The following is a 16,863-nucleotide window of genomic DNA, read 5'->3' as shown; positions in this document are numbered from 1 at the left end:
CGGAAGCGGCGTCATGACGTCACTTCCGGGTTTCTCGGCTGCCAATGGCGCCGGATTTAAAAAAGTACACAGTATTCAGAATCGCCGTTTTCGGCGATCTGAATACTTTGAAGTGCAAAGGAGGGCTCGGAGGTCTTTTAGACCCCCCCGATCTCTCCATAAAGAGTACCTGTCACCACCTATTGCTGTCACAAGGGATGTTTACATTCCTTGTGACAGCAATAAAAGTGATCAAAATGTAAAAAAATAAAAAACACAATTTAATATTATAAAAAATAAATAAGAAAACAAAAAAAAAATGTTTTAAAGGGTGAACCTCCTTAATCGCGCGATTAATCGTGAGTTAACTATGACATTAATGTGATTAATCGCGATTAAAAATTTTAATCGCTTGACAGCACTAATATATATATATATATATGTGGTGCAACGGATCGTCATTGATCCGTGATCCGCACAGATCAATGACTTCGGATCGGCACACACGTGAGGGGGGGGCGAGTAGAGCGGTGTTACAGCTGACATTGAAATTGTCTCCGCTCTGCTCACACTCACAGCACTGCCGCCTCCTAACCCTGCGCTTGTGATAGACAGAATGTGGGTCCAATGCTGGGATGTTTTCTGTCTATCACGGCGCAGGGTTAGGAGGAGGCGGGGCTGTGTGAGTGCAAGCAGAGCGGAGAAAGTTTCAATGGCCGGAACGCGGTGAGAACGAGGCTTGGTTCCTGGCTGGGTATGCACAGTAATGCAGAGCTTATTAATAGAGAGGGAGGGAGTGTGGCTGCAGACAGGGTGCTGATCCCTGGCTGGAGGATTACAGGGGAGAGCTGTGATCGCTGGACACCGAGAAGCCATCATAGGAGAACCCTCATCACAGGTAACATCACACATGTCTATGGGACACCAACCACTGGGGATCCTGTGCTGGCTCATTCTAGCACAGTGCACTGCTAGGACTCCTGTTTTGGAGGTGACAGGGTCAATAAAGAGAACCTGTCACCTCCAATTGCTATCACACAGGGAATTGTTTTCTCCTGTGTGATAGCAATCAAGTTAAGTGAAAAAAAAATAAGAAATAACAATTAAATGAAGCAAATAAAAAAAAGTAAAGAATAAGAAAATAATATTAAAAATAAGAAAATTATACAAAAAAAAGTAAACAACAAGCTACAAATAAAAAAAAAAAAAAAAAAAAGTGATAAAGAAAAAGAAACAAAAAATATTTGAACTAACCGTGCCGCCCCTGCCATCCGGTTGCCATTTTCCGTTGATTTGGGGGGGTCCATCAGAAAAAAAAAACTTTATTTGAATCGTGTTTTATTTTTTTAAATCGCAGATTTTTTTGGAGCCAAAATCGCCGAGCTCTACATTATTATTTATATATAAAATATAATATACAGGCGTTCCCCGGGTTACAAGCAAGACAGGGACTGTAGGTTTGTTGTTAACCACTTCCATACAGGGCACGTATACACCTTCCCGCCCAAGCCAATTTTCAGCTTTCAGCACTGTCGCACTTTGAATGGCAATTGCGCGGTCATGCTACACTGTACCCAAACAAAACTGGCGTCCTTTTTTCCCCACAAATAGAGCTTTCTTTTGGTGGTATTTGATCACCTCTGCGATTTTTTTTTTTGTGCGCAACAACTAAAAAAAGACTGAAAATTTTGAAAAAAAATATGTTTTTATTTTTTTCTGTTAATTTTTTTGTAAATAAGTACGTTTTCTTTCAATTACGGGCACTGATATGGCGGCACTGATGGGCACCGATGAGATGGCACTGATGGGCATCGATGAGGTAGTACTGACGGGCACAGATGTGGTGGTACTGATTGGCGGCGCTTGTATGCGGCACTGATGGGCACACATAGGCGGCACTGATGGGCACACATAGGCGGCACTGATGGGCACTCATGGGCGGCACTGATGGGCACTCATGGGCGGCACTGATGGGCACTCATGGGCGGCACTGATGGGCGGCACTGGGCACTCATAGGCGGCACAGATGGGCACTCATGGGCGGCACTTATGGGTGGCACTGATGGCTACTTATGGGTGGCACAGATGGGCACTGATAGGTGGGCACTGGGCATGGATGGGCACTGTGGGGTGGCACTGATGGACACTGTAGGGTGGCACTGATGGACAATGTGGGGTGGCACTGATGGACACTGGGGCGGCACTGATTTAGCTATGTTGCCAGTCAGTGCCCATTTGTGGGCACTGATTGGCATCTTTTTATTTTTAATGCTTTTTTTTTTTTTTTTTGACAGACTTTTTTTTTTTTTTTTTTACTGACTTTTTTTTTTTTTTTTTGCCCACCCTGGTGGTCCAGGGTGGGCATCCCTGGTGGTCCATGTGGCGATCCGAGGGGGGGCTGCGCTGATAAACAATCAGCGCGAACCCCCCCTGTCAGGAGAGCCGCAGATCGGCTCTCCTCTACTCGCGTCTGTCAGACACGAGTGAGGAAGAGCCGACAACGGCTTTTCCTGTTTACACCGTGAACAGCCGTGATTCGAGAGAGACTCTTTACCAAGATCGGTGTTGCGGGGTGTCAGACTGACACCCCGCAACAACGATCGCCGCGATGCGCGCCCCCGGGAGCCCGCAGCGGCTCAGAATCCTGAGGACGTCATATGACGTCCGGTCAGGATCAGACAACCACTTTGCCGCCGTCAATATGTCATTGGCGGGCGGCAAGTGGTTAAGTAGAATCTGTTTGTAATTGTGAACTGGTACATTTTTAAAGCTTTTCTGAAAACATAGGGAAGGGTTATCACCCCTGTAAACATTTGTCTTGCTGTCTGTGTGCATCTGTTCAGAAGATTGCACCTCACTTTCTGGCCCAATGACAAATGATTTTTTGAAAAACATTTTTTTTAGTGAAACAAGGATTGGTGATAAAGCATCAGTGGACAGGAGACGCCTCTTACAGAAGAGAATTTCCCTTCCTAGGGGTAGATTTCCTCTCACTTCCTGTTGTCTCCTGTTTGTAAGTAGGGGAGCGCCTGTATAGCAGGACAATGGATGTGTGTGCTGCAGCTGAACTGGGCTGAGATAAAAGACACAAATGAATGCAGAAGTGTAATTACTGACACATCATGAAATGTATAATATAAATACAAGCGGTGTGAGTATTAGATTTGGTATCCGCCTCTTGCACCAGAAATGCAGGGGTGCCAAGATTTTTGCCCATGACTGTACCCCTTGCAGCAACCACTGCCGGTGTTGTGCCGAGAAAGGTCCCCCATCGAATAATGCCCACCCTGTACTGCACAGCGCTTGCGCAGTACGGAGCTCAGCGGATCTGCCGAAAATCCCCCAACATAAACAGCTGTACACAGCGCCTGCGCAATCGAGATGACATTGTGCCACGCGCTCTCAATGCTCATGCAACTTTGCAAGGGGCGGATGCCTACAGAAGAGGCTGCATGATGGGTAGAGCTCATACAATGGGGGGTGGAATTCTGAAAGGAAAGGGGCGGATGTATTGTCGAGAAGCGTGTAAGGGGCGGATGTATTGTCGAGAAGCGTGTAAGGGGCGGATACCTACAGAAGAGGCCGTATTTTACAACAATGGGCAATTGCTTGTGTTGGGTAGTTAAAGACGTGTAAAGTTTATTGAGAAAACCTCCGCCCATCGTCGTAAAATGCGGCCTCTTCTGTAGGCATCCGCCCCTTACACGCTTCTCGACAATACATCCACCCCTTACACGCTTCTCGACAATACATCCACCCCTTACAAGCTTCTCGACAATACATCCGCCCCTTACAAGCTTCTCGACAATACATCCGCCCCTTACACGCTTCTCGACAATACATCCTCCCCTTACAAGCTTCTCGACAACACATCCGCCCCTTACACGCTTCTCGACAACACATCCGCCCCTTACACGCTTCTCGACAACACATCCGCCCCTTACACGCTTCTCGACAATACATCCGCCCCTTACACGCTTCTCGACAACACATCCGCCCCTTACACGCTTCTCGACAACACATCCGCCCCTTACACGCTTCTCGACAACACATCCGCCCATTACACGCTTCTCAACAATACATCCGCCCCTTACACGCTTCTCGACAACACATCCGCCCCTTACACGCTTCTCGACAATACATCCGCCCCTTACATGCTTCTCGACAACACATCCGCCCCTTACACGCTTCTCAACAATACATCCGCCCCTTACACGCTTCTCGACAACACATCTGCCCCTTACACGCTTCTCGACAACACAGCCGCCCCTTACACGCTTCTCGACAATACAGCCGCCCCTTACAAGCTTCTCGACAACACATCCGCCCCTTACACGCTTCTCGACAATACATCCGCCCCTTACACGCTTCTCGACAACACATCCGCCCCTTACACGCTTCTCGACAACACATCCGCCCCTTACACGCTTCTCGACAACACATCCGCCCATTACACGCTTCTCAACAATACATCCGCCCCTTACACGCTTCTCGACAACACATCCGCCCCTTACACGCTTCTCGACAATACATCCGCCCCTTACACGCTTCTCGACAACACATCCGCCCCTTACACGCTTCTCGACAATACATCCGCCCCTTGTTCTATGAATATTGCACTTCCCCGTTGCAGAGTTGCACGAGCATCGGGGGGCGCGTGGCACAATGTAGTCTTAATTGCGCAGGTGCCGGGTACAGCTGATCATGTGCAGAGACTTTTGGCGGCTCCTTTGTCCTCCGTATTGCGCCTGCGCAGTACACAGTGGGCATTTTCCGACAGGGGGACCTTTCTCGGCAGAACATCGGCCGGGGTAGATTGCGTCTCCTTCCCGGAGTTCAACTTCACTGATCACGTTTCAGGTAGCTCTGTGTATTTCTCATTGGTCATGATTGTGTGTTTAGGGAAACATTTGCACACATGGAAAGGGGCAGATGAGCGAAATAAATGTACACAATGGAGATGATCGATAACATCGGCTTTATGAGGGGTGATCAGTTTAATACATGAAGGAAATATTTCTCTGCGAGATTCAGAATATCCAGGTTCAGGCTGTGGGTCTGTGGAGGTTCCTCAATCAATAATGGTAATAGGGTCATCCTATGCCAAACGGATACATTATATGATACAAACTATGTGAACCCCTCCCCCCCAATGATGGAGTTCAGGGGTCTCCAGTGAAGGGTCCCGGTGATCCTCCATCATACAAAGACATTGTAGACAATTGGGCTCTTCCAACCTTATGGTAACAGTTTGGTGAAGACCCTTTTCTGTTCCACCATAACTGACGGTTTGATTTTTTTGTTGTGGAGGAGCTCAAGCGTCCTGCACAGAGCCCTGCCCCTTACCCTACTTTTAAAAGACCTTTGGTATAATGTCTTCTCACCTAACATTAGTTGCTGCCCTACGGAACACCTTTGGGATGAGTTCTTATCATTCCAAAGGTCTTTAGTAGGTTTGAGGTGCAGAGGAACTCGGGTGTTCTGCACAGAGCCCTGACCTCAACCCTAATGAACACCATTGGGATAAATTGAAATTCTGATCATGCCAGGTCTTTTTTTTTTTTGGAGACCAATGTGAGGCCCAACATGTAAGCTTGGTCTTCTCCCCCAAGATCATTACCTGACCTCACAGATAGGACACATTTCCACAGACACCCTCCAAAATCTTGTGAAAAGTTTTTCCAGAAGAGTGGAAGGTGTTATAGTCACATAGGAGGCAACTCCATATTAATGGCTATGGGGAGAGGTGGGGGGCAACTCCATAAAGACATGGGCCCAGATTCTGAAAGCACTTACGCCAGCGTATCTTCTCATACGCCGCGTAAGTGCACGGATGCGCCGTCGTATCTCAGTAGGAGGCGGGGTGAGGGCATTCAGTAGAAGGCGGGGTGAGGGCGTTCAGTAGAAGGCGGGGTGAGGGCGTTCAGTAGAAGGCGGGGTGAGGGCGTTCAGTAGAAGGCGGGGTGAGGGCGTTCAGTAGAAGGCAGGGTGAGGGCGTTCAGTCGGAGGCGGGGTGAGGGCGTTCGGTAGAAGGCGGGGTGAGAGCATTCGGTAGAAGGCGGGGTGAGGGCGTTCAGTCGGAGGCGGGCGTTCAGTGGAAGGCGGGGTGAGGGCGTTCAGTAGAAGGCGGGGTGAGGGCGTTCAGAAGAAGGCGGGGTGAGGGCGTTCAGTCGGAGGCGGGCGTTCAGTGGAAGGCGGGGTGAGGGCGTTCAGTAGAAGGCGGGGTGAGGGCGTTCAGTAGAAGGCGGGGTGAGGGCGTTCAGTAGAAGGCGGGGTGAGGGCGTTCAGTAGAAGGCGGGGTGAGGGCGTTCAGTAGAAGGCGGGGTGAGGGCGTTCAGTGGAAGGCGGGGTGAGGGCGTTCGGTAGAAGGCGGGGTGAGGGCGTTCAGAAGAAGGCGGGGTGAGGGCGTTCAGTCGGAGGCGGGCGTTCAGTGGAAGGCGGGGTGAGGGCGTTCAGTAGAAGGCGGGGTGAGGGCGTTCAGTAGAAGGCGGGGTGAGGGCGTTCAGTAGAAGGCGGGGTGAGGGCGTTCAGTAGAAGGCGGGGTGAGGGCGTTCAGTGGAAGGCGGGGTGAGGGCGTTCGGTAGAAGGCGGGGTGAGAGCATTCGGTAGAAGGCGGGGTGAGGGCGTTCAGAAGAAGGCGGGGTGAGGGCGTTCAGTTGGAGGCGGGCGTTCAGTGGAAGGCGGGGTGAGGGCGTTCAGTAGAAGGCGGGTGAGGGCGTTCAGTAGAAGGCGGGGTGAGGGCGTTCAGTGGAAGGCGGGGTGAGGGCGTTCAGTAGAAGGCGGGGTGAGGGCGTTCAGTTGGAGGCGGGCGTTCAGTGGAAGGCGGGGTGAGGGCGTTCAGTAGAAGGCGGGTGAGGGCGTTCAGTAGAAGGCGGGTGAGGGCGTTCAGTAGAAGGCGGGGTGAGGGCGTTCAGTGGAAGGCGGGGGGAGGGCGTTCAGAAGAAGGCGGGGTGAGGGCGTTCAGTGGAAGGCGGGGTGAGGGCGTTCAGTAGAAGGCGGGTGAGGGCGTTCAGTAGAAGGCGGGGTGAGGGCGTTCAGTGGAAGGCGGGTGAGGGCGTTCAGTGGAAGGCGGGGTGAGGGCGTTCAGTAGAAGGCGGCACGTTATATAATGAAGGGGTCGTTTCAGGTTACCATATAATAATAATATATTTTCGGAGTGGGGGTGGGGAAGAGACGATCGTTTCCTCTAAGAGAAGATATCCTGAGGAAGGTTCTTCCGGGACGGATAGGATGTCTGCGTTCCGGCCGATTGGACACTCACTGACGCAATCTGGTTTGACCTCTTCACCATTTCTTCGATGCTGAGATGAGGATGATGGGCGAGGTAGAAGGCCAGCGCCCCAATAAAGCTGTCCCCGGCCCCCTGGAAGGAAAGAGGGGTCATTATAATATACAGACAGGTCCAGGCTAAAGATACAACTGATTTCATGTTAAAGGTACAGAACACATCGTAACAAGTGAGGAAGCCAATCAAGAGCCAGAGCCCGCCCACTGACATTCCCGGGACCCGCCCACTGTCTGCATGAAACCTTCATTTCAAATCCCTCATAATGGGCACAGCGGGTGTACAGACCCGGGAACTCAGCACAGGGATGGTGGGAACCCCTCATAATGGGCACAGAGGGTGTACAGACCCAGGAACTCAGCACAGGGATGGTGGGAACCCCTCATAATGGGCACAGCGGGTGTACAGACCCGGGGAACTCAGCACAGGGATGGTGGGAACCCCTCATAATGGGCACAGCGGGGTGTACAGACCCAGGAACTCAGCACAGGGATGGTGGGAACCCCTCATAATGGGCACAGCGGGTGTAGGATAATGCAGTGAATTCTCATTGGATTTGGGACCCTCGGCCTTCCCAGGGTCCTGAGAGAAAGTGCCTGAAGAGGGATGTTTAGTCCTGTTACGCTCACTTGGGAGCCGGGAGGCAGCAGGTCACCTCAGGGGGTTCTGGCACACATTGGGGTTAAGTTTGGGAGTCATTGGGGCCTCCGCGTGTTTTTCAGACCTCTGCGCCTCGCGGATGGAAACGGTGAAAACAGGATCTGATGGCTCGGCCGGAGCTGGCCGGGGCACCAATAGGCAGGACCTGAGCCAAACCCGCTCGTTAAATGCTGTAAAAATAACCCGGGCGGCTCGGCATTGTTCTCCGCGTTCCTATAAATCTACGTCTAGACGCTATTTATTAATGTGATTTCCACCTCACAAGCAGAACTCGCCCCGGACGGAAGATCTGCCCCCCCGCGGCCCGTGCCCCCTGATCTCCATTGTGGAAATACCTTTCCTGTTGGCAGCGCTGCCAGTCCAGAGGATGCGGAATGTTCTAGAAAATCTGATGAGTGAGAATGTCTGCCGAAATATTCAGGAGGTTAGAAGATGATGGATGGCTCTACTCATTTATCATGTCTGCAGTCTCTGACCCTCTCCTGTACTATGTCTGCAGTCTCTGACCATCTCCTGTACTATGTCTTCAGTCTCTGACCATCTCCTGTATTATGTCTGCAGTCTTTGATCATCTCCTGTACTATGTCTGCAGTCTCTGATCATCTCCTGTACTATGTCTGCAGTCTCTGATCATCTCCTGTACCATGTCTGCAGTCTCTGACCATCTCCTGTACCATGTCTGCAGTCTCTGACCATCTCCTGTATTATGTCTGCAGTCTCTGACTATCTCCTGTATCATGTCTGCAGTCTCTGACCATCTCCTGTACCATGTCTGCAGTCTCTGACCATCTCCTGTATCATGTCTGCAGTCTCTGACCATCTCCTGTACTATGTCTGCAGTCTCTGACCATCTTCTGTACTATGTCTGCAGTCTCTGATCATCTCCTGTACTATGTCTGCAGTCTCTGATCATCTCCTGTATCATGTCTGCAGTCTCTGACCATCTCCTGTACCATGTCTGCAGTCTCTGACCATCTCCTGTATTATGTCTGCAGTCTCTGACTATCTCCTGTATCATGTCTGCAGTCTCTGACCATCTCCTGTACTATGTCTGCAGTCTCTGACCATCTCCTGTATTATGTCTGCAGTCTCTGACCATCTCCTGTACTATGTCTGCAGTCTCTGACCATCTCCTGTAGTATGTCTGCAGTCTCTGACCATCTCCTGTACTATGTCTGCAGTCTCTGATTATCTCCTGTATTATGTCTGCAGTCTCTGACCATCTCCTGTATTATGTCTGCAGTCTCTGACCATCTCCTGTACTATGGCTGCAGTCTCTGATCATCTCCTGTATTATGTCTGCAGTCTCTGATCATCTCCTGTACCATGTCTGCAGTCTCTGATCATCTCCTGTACTATGTCTGCAGTCTCTGATCATCTCCTGTACTATAGCTGCAGTCTCTGATCATCTCCTGTAGTATGTCTGCAGTCTCTGATCATCTCCTGTACTATGTCTGCAGTCTCTGATCATCTCCTGTACTATGTCTGCAGTCTCTGATCATCTCCTGTACTATGTCTGCAGTCTCTGATCATCTCCTGTATTATTTCTGCAGTCTCTGACCATCTCCTGTACTGTGTCTGCAGTCTCTGATCATCTCCTGTACTATGTCTGCAGTCTCTGATCATCTCCTGTATCATGTCTGCAGTCTCTGACCATCTCCTGTACCATGTCTGCAGTCTCTGACCATCTCCTGTATCATGTCTGCAGTCTCTGACCATCTCCTGTACTATGTCTGCAGTCTCTGACCATCTTCTGTACTATGTCTGCAGTCTCTGATCATCTCCTGTACTATGTCTGCAGTCTCTGATCATCTCCTGTATCATGTCTGCAGTCTCTGACCATCTCCTGTACCATGTCTGCAGTCTCTGACCATCTCCTGTATTATGTCTGCAGTCTCTGACTATCTCCTGTATCATGTCTGCAGTCTCTGACCATCTCCTGTACTATGTCTGCAGTCTCTGACCATCTTCTGTACTATGTCTGCAGTCTCTGACCATCTCCTGTATTATGTCTGCAGTCTCTGACCATCTCCTGTACTATGTCTGCAGTCTCTGACCATCTCCTGTAGTATGTCTGCAGTCTCTGACCATCTCCTGTACTATGTCTGCAGTCTCTGATTATCTCCTGTATTATGTCTGCAGTCTCTGACCATCTCCTGTATTATGTCTGCAGTCTCTGACCATCTCCTGTACTATGGCTGCAGTCTCTGATCATCTCCTGTATTATGTCTGCAGTCTCTGATCATCTCCTGTACCATGTCTGCAGTCTCTGATCATCTCCTGTACTATGTCTGCAGTCTCTGATCATCTCCTGTACTATAGCTGCAGTCTCTGATCATCTCCTGTAGTATGTCTGCAGTCTCTGATCATCTCCTGTACTATGTCTGCAGTCTCTGATCATCTCCTGTACTATGTCTGCAGTCTCTGATCATCTCCTGTACTATGTCTGCAGTCTCTGATCATCTCCTGTATTATTTCTGCAGTCTCTGACCATCTCCTGTACTGTGTCTGCAGTCTCTGATCATCTCCTGTACTATGTCTGCAGTCTCTGATCATCTCCTGTACTATGTCTGCAGTCTCTGATCATCTCCTGTATTATTTCTGCAGTCTCTGACCATCTCCTGTACTGTGTCTGCAGTCTCTGATCATCTCCTGTACTATGTCTGCAGTCTCTGATCATCTCCTGTATTATTTCTGCAGTCTCTGACCATCTCCTGTACTGTGTCTGCAGTCTCTGATCATCTCCTGTACTATGTCTGCAGTCTCTGATCATCTCCTGTACTATGTCTGCAGTCTCTGATCATCTCCTGTATTATTTCTGCAGTCTCTGACCATCTCCTGTACTATGTCTGCAGTCTCTGATCATCTCCTGTACTATGTCTGCAGTCTCTGATCAGCTCCTGTAGTATGTCTGCAGTCTCTGACCATCTCCTGTACTATGTCTGCAGTCTCTGGCCATCTCCTGTATCATGTCTGCAGTCTCTGACCATCTCCTGTATTATGTCTGCAGTCTCTGACCATCTCCTGTATTATGTCTGCAGTCTCTGATCATCTCCTGTACTATGTCTGCAGTCTCTGATCATCTCCTGTATTATTTCTGCAGTCTCTGACCATCTCCTGTACTATGTCTGCAGTCTCTGACCATCTCCTGTATTATGTCTGCAGTCTCTGATCATCTCCTGTACTATGTCTGCAGTCTCTGATCATCTCCTGTACTGTGTCTGCAGTCTCTGATCATCTCCTGTACTATGTCTGCAGTCTCTGATCATCTCCTGTACTATGTCTGCAGTCTCTGATCATCTCCTGTACTGTGTCTGCAGTCTCTGACCATCTCCTGTAGTATGTCTGCAGTCTCTGACCATCTCCTGTACTATGTCTGCAGTCTCTGATCATCTCCTGTACTATGTCTGCAGTCTCTGATCATCTCCTGTATTATGTCTGCAGTCTCTGATCATCTCCTGTAGTATGTCTGCAGTCTCTGACCATCTCCTGTAGTATGTCTGCAGTCTCTGACCATCTCCTGTACTATGTCTGCAGTCTCTGACCATCTCCTGTAGTATGTCTGCAGTCTCTGACCATCTCCTGTACTATGTCTGCAGTCTCTGATCATCTCCTGTATCATGTCTGCAGTCTCTGACCATCTCCTGTATTATGTCTGCAGTCTCTGATCATCTCCTGTATTATGTCTGCAGTCTCTGACCATCTCCTGTACTATGTCTGCAGTCTCTGATCATCTCCTGTACTATGTCTGCAGTCTCTGACCATCTCTTGTAACATGTCTGCAGTCTCTGATCATCTCTTGTATCATGTCTGCAGTCTCTGACCATCTCCTGTATTATGTCTGCAGTCTCTGATCATCTCCTGTATTATGTCTGCAGTCTCTGACCATCTCCTGTACTATGTCTGCAGTCTCTGATCATCTCCTGTACTATGTCTGCAGTCTCTGACCATCTCCTGTACTATGTCTGCAGTCTCTGATCATCTCCTGTATTATGTCTGCAGTCTCTGACCATCTCTTGTAACATGTCTGCAGTCTCTGATCATCTCTTGTATCATGTCTGCAGTCTCTGATCATCTCCTGTATTATGTCTGCAGTCTCTGATCATCTCCTGTACTATGTCTGCAGTCTCTGACCATCTCCTGTACTATGTCTGCAGTCTCTGATCATCTCCTGTACTATGTCTGGGGTCTCTGATCATCTCCTGTATTATGTCTGCAGTCTCTGACCATCTCCTGTACTATGTCTGCAGTCTCTGATCATCTCCTGTATCATGTCTGCAGTCTCTGACCATCTCCTGTATTATGTCTGCAGTCTCTGATCATCTCCTGTATTATGTCTGCAGTCTCTGACCATCTCCTGTACTATGTCTGCAGTCTCTGATCATCTCCTGTACTATGTCTGCAGTCTCTGACCATCTCTTGTAACATGTCTGCAGTCTCTGATCATCTCTTGTATCATGTCTGCAGTCTCTGACCATCTCCTGTATTATGTCTGCAGTCTCTGATCATCTCCTGTATTATGTCTGCAGTCTCTGACCATCTCCTGTACTATGTCTGCAGTCTCTGATCATCTCCTGTACTATGTCTGCAGTCTCTGACCGTCTCCTGTATTATGTCTGCAGTCTCTGACCATCTCCTGTACTATGTCTGCAGTCTCTGATCATCTCCTGTATTATGTCTGCAGTCTCTGACCATCTCTTGTAACATGTCTGCAGTCTCTGATCATCTCTTGTATCATGTCTGCAGTCTCTGATCATCTCCTGTATTATGTCTGCAGTCTCTGATCATCTCCTGTACTATGTCTGCAGTCTCTGACCATCTCCTGTACTATGTCTGCAGTCTACTGACTATCTGTGGTGCCGCAATCCATCTATGGTCGCCGCTGCCGCCCCCTATTCAGGTGTCCAGCCCCCTTGTCGGGCGCCAGGCATCTGAATTACAGGGGTGTTTTTTTTGGAAGTGCCTGATCAGAGCCGTGGGCTCTAATAGGCTTCCAAATTGATAAACAGCGGGCGCACTGCTGGGCGTTCGCTGTTTACTCAGTGTTGTGTTAGGGAAGCGATTTATTCCCTTCCCTAACACTCACCAGTCTCTCAGCCAATCAGGTGCTCGGGTCTGGTTACCCTGTCACCTGATTGGCTGAAGCGGCAGGCGGTGTGATTGGATGCCTATCAGGCGTCCAATCATAGCAGAGGACGGGAGAAGACATGGAGGACTCGGAGCGAGGAGGACAACCCCGTGACCCAAGATAGGTAAGTGTCCGCGCGGGGGGGACGACGACACACTGGCAGCATTTGATGGGACACACTGGCAGCAATTGATGGGCACAGTAGCGGCAATTGATGGGGCACACTGGCAGAAATTGATGGGCACAGTAGCGGCAATTGATGGGGCACACTGGCAGCAATTGATGGGCACACTGGCAGCAATTGATGGGATACACTGGCAGCAATTGATGGGACACACTGGCAGCAATTGATGGGCACAGTAGCGGCAATTTATGGGTCACACTGGCAGAAATTGATGGGCACACTGGCAGCAATTGATGGGACACACTGGCAGCAATTGATGGGACACACTGGCAGCAATTGATGGGACACACTGGCAGCAATTGATGGGCACAGTAGCAGCAATTGATGGGCACAGTAGCAGCAATTGATGGGACACACTGGCAGCAATTGATGGGCACAGTAGCAGCAATTGATGGGCACAGTAGCAGCAATTCATGGGACACACTGGCATCAATTGATGGGCACAGTAGCGGCAATTGATGGGGCACACTGGCAGAAATTGATGGAACACACTGGCAGCAATTGATGGGACACACTGCCAGCAATTGATGGAACACACTGGCAGCAATTGATGAGCACACTGGCAACAATTGATGGGTACAGTAGCTGCGTTTGATGGCACAGTGGCTGCGCTTGATGGGGCACAGTAGTGGCAATTTATGGGGCACACTGGCAGCAATTGATGGGGCACACTGGCAGCAATTGATGGGGCACACTGGCAGCAATTGATGGGGCACACTGGCAGCAATTGATGGGCACACTGGCAGCAATTGATGGGGCACACTGGCAGCAATTGATGGGCACACTGGCAGCAATTGATGGGCACACTGGCAGCAATTGATGGGCACACTGGCAGCAATTGATGGCACAGTGGCTGTGCTTGATGGGCACAGTGGATGCAGTTGATGTTTTTTTTTTCAGTTTGTTTGTGCCCCCCCAAAAAAAAATTTGAGCACCAGCCGCTACTGGTACAATCACTATAAGCAATCCATTTATGGAAACATGGAACAGCAAAGAGTTAACATTTCTTGGGATGAGTTCACACTACAAGACTTTATAAATGGCCTGTGGATGAGACTCAGCAGGAAGAAGTGTCCGGGCGACACACGCATGCACGGCGGCTTTGGCTCCACATTCAGCGGTTGGAGATAAGACGTGGGGTATTGCCATCTGCTGGTGAGGTATTGCCATCTGCTGGTGATAACCCCTCCATGGACTATAGGGGGCGCCACAATTCTCTCCCTTGTGCCACCATAAGTGGTGGGAACCGACATCGCCGGCTCACCTCCCCCGAGTGACTGAAGAGTGAGTCACCCGGGGGAGTCAAAGTGTCAACGATTAACCCCGACATTCCTGGGCCATGACACACCTTGCGTCATAATCCCCCCCCATTCACCACCCCAACAAGACTTCAAAGGGGCCAAATCTGCGGCGCATTCTTTCCCAAAACTCTCCTCCATTTGTGGTCAGGAGGAGAAGAATGATCATTAATGGTGAACATGTTGGCCCAGATGTACCCCACATGGCCAGGAATGGCTTCCAAATACCTGCGGGGGGTGGGCCCCCCCCCCCCCCCTACAAACATCGACCCCCAATGAGCAGAATTCTAGAGACCGCGAGCAGATGAACTCCGGTGACGCCATCCGACGGCCACGAGAAGAATTTGTGGTCGGTGATGAAACATCTCACATGATAATTGTAGATCTGAACCCAACACTCGTCACTTTGTACTAAAATCTTTCTTTTTTCAATCTTTCTTTTTTCTTCTTTTTTCACTGGCCCGGATTCAAAGAGATTTGCGCATTATTTACAGAGGCGCAGGGCAACGATTTTGCCCTGCGCCCCCGCAAATTTGCTCTGCTGCCCTTGATTCACGGAGCAGAAGCGCCGTGAATTGCGCGGGCGCGCCGGCAAAATTGCCCCGCGCTAGAGCACGCAATTTAAATGATCCCGTAGGGGGCGGGAATCATTTAAATTAGGCGCGCTCCCGCGCCGAGCGTAGAGCGCATGCTCCGTCGGGAAACTTTCGCAAGGACGTCATTTGCTTCCAAGTGAACGTGAATGGCGTCCAGCGCCATTCACGAATCACTTACGCAAACGACGTGAAATTCAAATTTCGCGACGCGGGAGTGACGGGTATACTTTAGCATTGGCTGCCCCTACTATTAGAAGGGGCAGCCTTACGCTAAACATGCCGTACGAAACAACGTAACTTGCGTACGCAGGGCTCGCGCAACATTGTGAATCGGTGTTAGTATGCAATTTGCATACTATACACTGAGCACAATGGGAGCGCCCCCTAGCGGTCATCGCAAGAATGCAGCCTAAAATATGCGTGGCATAAGAGCCTTATGCCGCGCAGATCTTAGGCTGCAGTCGGCGTTACGATGTTCCTGAATCAGGAGCATTCGTAACGCCGGAGCAAGTAAGCAATTGCGCTGCGTAACCTATGGTTACACGGGCGTAATTGCTTCTTGAATCCGGGCCAATGTTTCTTTTTCCAATGTTTCTTTTTTCTTCTTTTTTCTATTTTTATTTTTTCTTCTTTTTTCAATGTTTCTTTTTTTCCTTTTTGATCTTTTGTTTCTCTGTATATAAAGTTTGCGGATCTCCTGCAGCCTTTTTTATAATTTTCCTGTCTCCCCCCCCCCCTCCAGCGTCAGCTGCACGCGATCGCCCTGGACCGGGGCTTCCCGATAGTGACAATGGTGGACCGCGCCTGAACAGGCTCATCGTCTCTACCAAGAGTGCGTGTCTCCCCATGAAGGGCTACAGAACACCTCCTCTTTTAGTTTCGAAGAGACAGCGGTGTTCTGTAGTCCAGCAGGGGAGAACTCAGGAAGGGATGACAACACCGCTTGGGATTTCAGCACAGCGGAGGCAATGTAGTCATCGCACGGGACATTCAGAGCTGACGGGATTTCTTTCAGTGTTACTAAGGAGGCGCTCCACCTAAACCAGGGCATGTAGAGAGGTGGGGGGGGGAAGAGAAAGAGAGAGACGGGAGGAGAGAAGAGAGAGACAGGGGAGAGAGAGATGGGGGAGGAGAGAGAGAGGAAAGAGAGAGAGAGTGAAATGGGGGGGGGCAGAGGGAGAAGAGAGAGAGATAGAGGGGAGAGAGAGAGAGTAAAGAGAGAAGAGAGAGAGAGGAAAGAGCGAGAGAGGGGAAGAGAGAGATGAGAGAGATATGGGGAGAGAGAGATATGGAAGGAGAGAGAGAAAAGAGAGAGATGGGGAAGAGAGAAGAGAGAGATGGGGAAGAGAGAAGAGAGATATGGGGAAGAAAGAGAGAGAGACGGGGAAGAGAGAAGAGAGAGAGAGAGACGGGGAAGAGAGAAGAGAGATACGGGGAAGAGAGAGAGAGAGACAGGGAAGAGAGAAGAGAGATACGGGGAAGAGAGAGAGAGATGGGGAGAGAGAGATGGGGAGAGAGAGATGGGGAGAGAGAGAGAGATGATAGAGATGGGGGGGAGAGAGAGATGGGAGAGAGAGAGAGATGGGGAGAAGAGAGAGAGATGATAGAGATGGGGGGGATGATAGAGATAGGGGAGAGAGAGGAAAGAGAGAGAGATGGGGAGAAGAGAGAGAGAGGATAGAGATGGGGGGGGGAGAGAGAGATGATAGAGATGGGAGAGAGAGAGGAAAGAG

The 16,863-nt window shown here is 50.0% G+C and overlaps 1 protein-coding gene across 1 annotated transcript in view; it reads right to left on the bottom strand.

Annotated features, from left to right (window-relative positions):
• Positions 1–7,106: 7,106 nt before the first annotated feature.
• Positions 7,107–16,863, bottom strand: part of RBKS (ribokinase) — a 48,738-nt gene continuing 38,981 nt past the window's right edge. The window contains exon 8 of the mRNA XM_040351859.1: positions 7,107–7,342. Within this exon, the coding sequence (XP_040207793.1) occupies positions 7,166–7,342 (177 nt within the window). The 3' untranslated portion in view covers positions 7,107–7,165. The remainder of the gene's footprint in view (positions 7,343–16,863) is intronic.

Source organism: Rana temporaria, chromosome 4 (assembly GCF_905171775.1).
Source record: "Rana temporaria chromosome 4, aRanTem1.1, whole genome shotgun sequence".
NCBI lineage: Eukaryota > Metazoa > Chordata > Amphibia > Anura > Ranidae > Rana > Rana temporaria.
The sequence above is the reverse complement of the archived record's forward strand: the minus strand, read 5'-3'. Positions and strand labels throughout refer to the sequence as shown.